Here is an 8,339-nt window from a genome sequence, read left to right as displayed (position 1 = left end):
GCTTTGGGCAGCTCCCCAGGGATGGGGCTGGCTCTGCTGCCGGCTCTGGCCTCCACATGGACCCACAGGATGGAGTTAAAGCAAAGCTTTAACAGCCCAAGGTGCATCTGGAGCCATCTCTGCATCCCAAATCAGGGCTCACGCAGCCATTGGAGATGATGGAGGAGCTCCAGCTCCAGCTTCCTTGGCCCCTTCTCCCAATAGGAAGAGCATCCTCCAATCTCATGGTGTGGGAAGGGGCAGGTTTTAACAAGGGCATGTTAATTGCTCATTAGGGCTACATAACGGACCCCACCTGAAGGCCGTTTGCTCATCCATCCATAGCTCAATGTGGGTCCTCACGAGAAGCAGCCTTGCCCTTCCCAACATCCAGACATTCCCAGTCCCATTCCCTCCTTGGCATGGGACCTATCCCAACCTCTCCCTAGCTGGTGTGGGGTGGAAGATGGACCTGCCCCATCGCAGTCCTGGGCAGCACATATACAGGCCCTATATATACAGGTGAGGAAGGACCACGGGCTCTGTTTGCAGGATGCTACTTGCAGCACTTCATCCTTCTCCCCCAATCCCACTCTTTGCCCTGGTCTGGACCCCTCAGTGCCATGGCTCAGTGGTGCCCTTGGCATTGCTGGGGCACGCCTGGATTTGCAGAGCTGGAAGCTCTTTTCCAACCTGATCCCGGTGTGCACGGAGCATCCCGGTCCTCAGCCCATCCCCGCGGCTCCAGGCTCCGTGTCCTGCGGATCCATGTGGGATTTCGTCCACGTGGAGCTGCTGCCGGCCCCGCCGCACTCACACAGGGGTATTCCCTCGCCAGCTGTGCCTCCTGGCTCTCTTGGCACGGGCTGGAGCTGCTGGAAGAGCCAATTCCTGGCTGTTGGGCACACACATGGGCCCCGGGGAGCTGGCACCGAGCAGGGCTTGGCCACCGACCAAGGAGGAGAAGGGCCAGGACACAGCTGGAGCCCCAGCACCAGCGGGCAGCAGCCGCTGTCCTTGTCCCACTGCGCCCCGAGCATCACTAGGGGGTCACATTGACCTGGGTGTGTGGGCAGGGGAGGGGGGTACCACACAGCCACCTCTGCGTGTGATGCGTGTAAGGCCCAGGGGGTGCATGGAGGTGTTGTGAGGAGGTGGTGGGAAGGGTCTTCCATAGGGTGCAGTAACCCCCAGCCCATGGAACAGAGTGGGGAAGGATGGGACTCATCCCCATGGAGGTGAAGCCCCATATAGGTGCATCCCCTTGTAAGTGCATCCCCACGTAGGTGCATCCCCATACATCTGCATCCCCGTACATCTGCATCCCCATACATCTGCATCCCCATGTAGCTGCATCCCCATGTAGGAGCATCCCCACATAGGTGCATCCCCACATAGGTGCATCCCCATATAGGTGAATCCCCATGCAGCTGCATCCCCATGCAGGTGCATACCCACATAGGTGAATCCCCATGTAGATACATCCCCATTTAGGTGCAACCCCATGTAGATGCGTTCCCGTGTAGATGCATTCCCATGTAGATACATCCCTATGTAGATGCATCCCCACATAGGTGCATCCCCACATAGGTGCATCCCTATGTGGGTGCATCCCCATGTAGGTGCAACCCCATATGGGTGCATCCCCATGTAGAAGCATCCCTGTGTAGATGCATCACTATATAGGTGCATCCCCACATAGGTGCATCCCTATGTGGGTGCATCCCCATGTAGGTGCAACCCCATGTGGGTGCATCCCCATGTAGAAGCATCCCTGTGTAGATGCATCACTATATAGATGCATCCCCACACAGGTGCATCCCTATGTGGGTGCATCCCCATGTAGATGCATTCCCATGTAGAAGCATCCCTGTGTAGATGCATCACTATATAGATGCATCCCCACATAGGTGCATCCCTATGTGGGTGCATCCCCATGTAGGTGCAACCCCATGTGGGTGCATCCCCATGTAGAAGCATCCCTGTGTAGATGCATCACTATATAGGTGCATCCCCACACAGGTGCATCCCTATGTGGGTGCATCCCCATGTAGATGCATTCCCATGTAGAAGCATCCCTGTGTAGATGCATCCCCACATAGGTGCATCCCCACATAGGTGCATCCCTATGTAGTTGCATCCCCATGTAGGTGCAACCCCATGTGGGTGCATCACCATGTAGAAGCATCCCTGTGTAGATACATCACTATATAGGTGCAGCCCCACATAGGTGCATCCCTATGTGGGTGCATCCCCATGTAGGTGCAACCCCATGTGGGTGCATCCCCATGTAGGGGATTCCCACATAGGTGCATCCCCATTCTGCTCCCCAAACCATCCTGTCTCTGCCACGTGTTGTGGTGTCCGTGTGCCGCAGCAACACGTATGTGTGTGTGCGTGGGTGCATGCGCCTTTACATGCGTGTGAGCGCGTGTTCGTGACGCGCATCCCATGCATGCAGGCACTGGGCAGGCAGAGACCTTCCCACTGTGTCCCATGGCCAGCACCAGCCACTAGCAGCCCATAGAGCCCAGCCCCAAGGTCGGGGATCCCAGATGGAGCCCACAATTGGGGGGGGTTGAATGCTCTGGTGCCCCCAAGCAGCCCAGCACCAGCACCCAGCACCCAGCACCGCATTGAAGACCCCAGACAAGGAGACACCAACCCAAGGGCGATGCTGCTTGAAACAAAACCACGACTTTATTTGAGCTAAAACCCCCAAATCTGCTTTCTTTACAAAAGGATAAACGTTTGCTCTCAGTACAAAAGGGAAGAAGGGCCCGGAGGGGACCCAGGGGCCGGGCAGGGAATTCCGGAGCTCGAATCACCTCCAGATTCCCAACTCCATACAAAACCAAGGAGCTTGGGCCAATGGGACATCAAAAATAGGGGCCTGGGATTTCTTGGAGACAAAAATAGTTGCATAGGCTTTGGAAGTTATTGCTCATCTGGGAATACAAGGGATGAGTTGGGAGCTGCCGGGCTTCCCAAATCCACCCAAGGACCATCCTAAAGATGGGATTTGACCTTAAAGTCGGTGGAATTCTTGGTTTCACCCCTAGAAAACGGGCAGGGAAAGAATAAATTAAATAAATAATGGCTAATAAATAACCCTGGAGCAAGAGCACTGCAAAGGGGACATCTCCACAACGCTAACGCTGGATAAGCACCTGGGAGCCAACTGGGAAAGGAGGAGGCTGCTTTGCGTGTTCCCTATTCCATGTGGATTGGAAGGAACTAAATGGAACTCCCCCCCCCCCCCAGGCAGGTAAATCATCAATGATCCAGGAAAATCAGACGTGTTTCCATTGGCAGGATGTGGTCGGGACACGGATCAGGATGGAGAACGCTATGAACCCTAGGAAGATGTGGAGCAGGAGCAAGGGTTCAGTGAGAGCTCCTCTTCCAGCCAGGATCTTTGCGCTCTGAACGATCAGGAGTCCCCTAAAGAGGTTTCAAGATCCATGCGCTGAGCATCTCATGCTGGTTGTAGGTCACAAGCGAGGTCTGGGGCTCAGCATGGTGAAGGGACCGTCATGGAGAAGCTCTGAGCCTGCTGGACCACGCTGGCCATGGATGATGCAGTGGCAGCGAACGTAAAGCTTCGAGGAGGAGCAACCGTGTTGGTCTTCTGCAAGTGGTCCAGATCCTTCCCTGAACTGGGAAAGCCATGGCCCCATCAGAGAGCGTGGAATGGGAAGTGGTCATCCCGAGGGGCAGAATGGGCTTGTCTCCACCTATGTGAGACCCACAGCCCCAAGGAGGGAGGAAAAGGAGTTGTAACGTCTTGGCAATGGATGATCCCAAGTGCTGCAGTGCATCAAGTCCTGCAGGGTGAAGCCACCTTCATGAGCATCTCTGGGGGGGGGGGAGAAGGAGATCATCACGGTGGCACCTATCGGGATAGGACAGGAGGACCCCCAAGCCTTCCCCAGCCACGTCCTGCAGAGATGCTCAGAAGTCTCTCACCCCATAGTGGTGACCTCCCAGTTGTGTCCATTCTCGAACCAGCCCCGCTACACCGCCGAGCTTCTCTCTGCAGCAAGGATTTGGGTCTACCTCTGCTTTGCTACTCATTGAAGATGGCATTGAGCTGGGGAGCAGCTACGTGGTGTGGGTAGGACTCGTAGCCCATGTCTATGGGGAGCTCGTAGCGGGGCATCGTGCTTTGGAAGTGGGAGGCATGTCCATGTGCTCCAGCCAGGCTGACCGAGGGGTAGTGGGCCATGAAGGTGTAGGATTTATCCAGGTCTGGAGACCCATCTTGCTTCAAGGAGAAGTTCCCACTGATGCTCAAGGGCGGCGTGAGGGGACCCTCATAGGGAGGAGTGGTGCAGTCAGAGGGATGGTTTCCAAAGGAAGCATCCACCAAGCTCTTGAAGGTGGGGGGCTTTAAATGCAGCAGATGGGTTTCCATGGTCCCATAGGGTGGGCTTGGGAGCCCTGGGGACTGGTAGCTGAAGGAATGGCTGGCTACGGCCGATTCACACAGCGGGGCCTTCTCCTCGTGCTTCTCCAGGAACAGGGTCTGCGGTCCCAGCTGCAGGCACCCGGCCACCAGGTTACTGGTGGGCTGGGACAAGCCCTTGCAGAGCATCTCCACAAAGCTCTTCCCTTCGGGGGTCTGCCCCGTCTCGAGCACCTCAGACAGAGCCCAGATGTAATTCCTTGCCAGCCTCAGGGTCTCGATCTTGGACAGCTTCTGGGTCTTGGAATAACAGGGCATCACCCTCCTCAGGTTGTCAAGAGCATCATTGAGGCCGTGCATCCGCGTGCGCTCCCGGGCATTGGCCTTCACCCGCCGGGCTCTGAACCGCTCCAACCTCGCCTTGGTCATCTTTTTCTTCTTTGGTCCTCTCCTCTTGGGCTTTTCCCCATCGTCCTCTTCCTCCTCTTCCTCCTCGATGCTGTGGTGCTCTTCGTTCAAGGCAGACATCAATGCAAAAGGACCTTGCCTGCTGTTCTCTGCCTTCAGCTCGTCCTTGGAGCCCAACGCTTTGTCCATCCAGGGTTGGGTGCTCACGAGCTCCGCCATCTCTTTGGGCTTGGCATAAGTCTTGGTCATCTCTGATCTCTGCAACAGAGGGACAAGGAGATGGTAAGGAATTGCAGTGGAAGAGTCACCCAACGTGATGGGGGCATTAGGGGCTGAGCTCAGAATCATCCCCCAGAGGCATCAACTCCTTTCTGTCCACCGATGGTACCCACAGCACCTATTCATCCATCATCTGCCTCTTTATCCATCATCTACCTCTTTATCCATCTACAGTATCAGAATCATCCCCCAGAGACATCAACTCCTTTCTGTCCACTGATGGTACCCACAGCACCTATTCATCCTAATCATCCACCTCTTTCTCCATCATCTACCTCTTTATTGATCATCTACCTCTTTATCCATCATCTACCTCTTTATCCATCTACAGTATCAGAATCATCCCCCAGAGACATCAACTCCTTTCTGTCCACTGATGGTACCCACAGCACCTATTCATCCATCATCTACCTCTTTATCCATCATCTACCTCTTTATCCATCTACAGTATCAGAATCATCTCCCAGAGACATCAACTCCTTTCTGTCCACCTACGGTACCTATAGAACCTATTCATCCATCACCTACCTCTTTATCCATCTACAGTAACCCCTGGTGAATGCTTTGGGAACCCACCCCTGGGGCCCAGCAGCTCTTTTGCAGGGCTCAGAGCTTCCAACCTCTCAATTTTGGGGTTATTCCCACTGAAGAATCCCTCTCTTCATGGCTTCAACCCCAATCATCCCATTCCGGGTCGCAACAGGGCGACGGGAAGCCTCTGGAGATGCTCCTGTGGTTGAACGTTCCCTTTGCTCCACCGTAAGGAGCGGTCCCACCGCACAAACCAGCTTTGGATCCATGGTGCTGAGCGCCCAGATCCTGTCATCGTGCCTGGCTCGTTTAATAAAGCTTAACATGTAAGCAGCTTTGCTGAAAGTGCTGCCCGAGCCCCGGCTCCGTGGCCCCTGTCCATTCCATGTGGAAAATCCCACTTCTAATACGTGGGATGCGGCTTGAGGCTGGATTAGGGCATTAATTGCTGCTCGCAGCCAGTGGATCCCGGAGGACCAGGGAGCCCCAGCTGATGGAGCAATGGGGGTCTGGGGGATGCTGGTGGGTGAAGGTGCTGAGGAACCAGCTTTGGGATGAACGGAGCTGGTCCAAATTCCATCTGGGATCCCCAGGGCTTTGCATGGTGAGAGCAGCCCCGAGGCAGCCTGAGGAGCACGTTCATTCCATCCTCAAGGATCCATCCCCAAGCATCCCTGCCTGCAGCTCCCATCCCATCCCATCCATCTGGGGGCATCCCATGCGCCAGAATCCACCCCAGAAGTAAAATCACTGGGTTCAGCCCAGTGTCCTCCCCATTCCCATCGTTTCACAGCACGGTATTCCCATGTTGCTTCGGAAGGTTTTCTTTCTGGAAATCCAAATGGAGTTTTCAGGGATTTTTGTTCCTTTTCTCCGGAATATTGATGTGTTAAAAAAGTGGGAAAAGTGCACAAAGAGGGAATTGCCTGATGGAGTCCCTCTGGGAGTTTCCCAAGTAGGAAGCTTTGGAAGCAGGAAGGGGAAGCTTTTCCAGCCCCATTATTTTGGATCTTTCATGGAATCATGGAATGGTTTGGGTTGGAAGGGACCATAAAGATCCAGTTCCTCTTCCCTGCATCCCACATCACCAAAAAGAACCAGAAAAAAACCAAGGCAGGGGAAAAAAAGCCCACTGTAGCCAAAAACTTCCTTTTCAGGTAGGGAATGCTCAGCCCATCCGGCGCCAGGAGCTTTCCCTTTGTGTCCCAGGCTCCCGTCCCAAAACAAGTGGGTTCAATTCCTTCACCTTTCCTATAGGACCAGGAATTTGGTTTCAACCCTCCCGTGGTTTTCTTCTTGATTCCCCAAAAGAGGACAGTCGGAGACCATGGAAATGAGGATTTGAGTCCTCCGCACTGTATCCTGCTTGGGAATACGGCAGGATGTGGCTCAGCTATAGGGGACCCGGTGGGCTCTGGCTGAGTGCTGGCTGCATCCCAGAGGATGCATCACTGGGAATGGGGCTGTGCTTGAGGAGCTGCCCTATAGGGGTAAGAGGAACAAAAGTCGGGGGTTGGGGCAGGTTCTTCATCACCTCCATCCCCTTCATCACCTCCATCCCCTCCATCACCTCCATCCCCTTCATCACCTCCATCCCCTCCATCCCCTTCATCACTTCCTTCACCTTCATCCCCTCCATCACCTCCATCCCCTCCATCACTTCCTTCACCTTCATCCCCTCCATCCCCTTCATCACCTCCTTCACCTTCAGCACCTCTAGCCCCGACGTGACACGGATGGCACCAATGCCCAGCCCCGATGCTCCCCCAACTCGGGTCCTCCCGGTCCCCGCATCCCATCGGGATGAAGCCGCATCCTCGGGACCCCGGGAGGGTCCGGCTCCATCCCACCCTCCACCAGCGCTCCGGGTATCCCCTCCTCGGAGGTCTCAGCCCCCCCTCACACAGGTCCGGGTCCCGCTGCTATCGGGGCAGAGCCTCCCGCTCCATCCCCGGTTACCGGGAGGCACCGAGCGGCCGCGGAGCCCCGTCGGAGGGGTCTGCGCATCCCTTCGTGTGCCCGCACCTTCGTGTCCGCCCTTACCTGGGCACCGGAGCGAGTCCCCGCCGTCACTTGCCCGGGCGCATCGCGCCTGCAGCCCCGGAGCGGTACCGGAGCGGTACCGGGAGCGGCACCGGAGCGGTACCGGCAGCGCCTCCGCTCTCGGGCGGTTTTGAGCCCGGCGCTGCCGGCGGCTCCTGCCCGGGTGCGGGTCCCGAGTGACTCCTCCTACGGGGGGAGGTGGCCCCGGGCCCGGCTCCTCCCGCAGCCCCACGGGGACCCCGACGGCAGCGGCCGAGGTGGGGGTCTCCGGGGCTGAACCCTGGGGAGACCCGGGGTGGGGGTCCCTGGATGAGCATCCTCGGGTGGGTGATGTAGGGGCCGGGGTGCCCTGGGATGAGCAGCTTAGGATGGGCATCCATGGGTGAGCACCTCTGAGTGGGCACCCCTTGATGGGGTCCCCTAAACGGGCATCCTTGATGGGCACCCTGGACCAGCTCCCTGGGATGAGCACCTTGGGATTGGCATCCATAGGTGAGCACCTCTGAGCGGGCACCCCTTGATGGGGTCCCCTAAACGGGCATCCTTGATGGGCACCCTGGACCAGCACCCTGGGATGAGCACCTTAGGATGGGCATCCATAATGAGCACCTTTGGATGGGCACCCCTTGATGGGGACCCCTAAATGGGAACCCCTTGATGGGGACCCTAAATGGGAACCCCTGGGTGGGCA

The 8,339-nt window shown here is 56.6% G+C and overlaps 1 protein-coding gene across 1 annotated transcript; it reads right to left on the bottom strand.

Annotated features, from left to right (window-relative positions):
• Window positions 1–2,660: 2,660 nt before the first annotated feature.
• Window positions 2,661–7,707, bottom strand: NEUROD4 (neuronal differentiation 4). Its single transcript, XM_062630022.1, has 2 exons — window positions 7,649–7,707; window positions 2,661–5,053 (listed from the first exon to the last, which is right to left on the bottom strand). The coding sequence occupies exon 2, from the start codon at window positions 5,042–5,044 to the stop codon at window positions 4,049–4,051; it is 996 nt and encodes a 331-aa protein (XP_062486006.1). The 5' UTR covers window positions 5,045–5,053; window positions 7,649–7,707; the 3' UTR covers window positions 2,661–4,048.
• Between the last annotated feature and the right edge of the window lie 632 nt (window positions 7,708–8,339).

The sequence above is a fragment of the Pezoporus occidentalis genome, unplaced genomic scaffold (assembly GCF_034315485.1).
Source record: "Pezoporus occidentalis ecotype Australia unplaced genomic scaffold, CSIRO_AGI_Poc_V1 ctg345, whole genome shotgun sequence".
Taxonomy (NCBI): domain Eukaryota; kingdom Metazoa; phylum Chordata; class Aves; order Psittaciformes; family Psittacidae; genus Pezoporus; species Pezoporus occidentalis.
Note: the sequence above shows the minus strand (reverse complement) of the source record. Positions and strands in the feature narration are given on the sequence as shown.

Bases quoted from the DNA above. Each gene is read 5' to 3' on its own strand.
- NEUROD4 (XM_062630022.1), bottom strand. From the start codon at position 5,044: ATGACCAAGACTTATGCCAAGCCCAAAGAGATGGCGGAGCTCGTGAGC.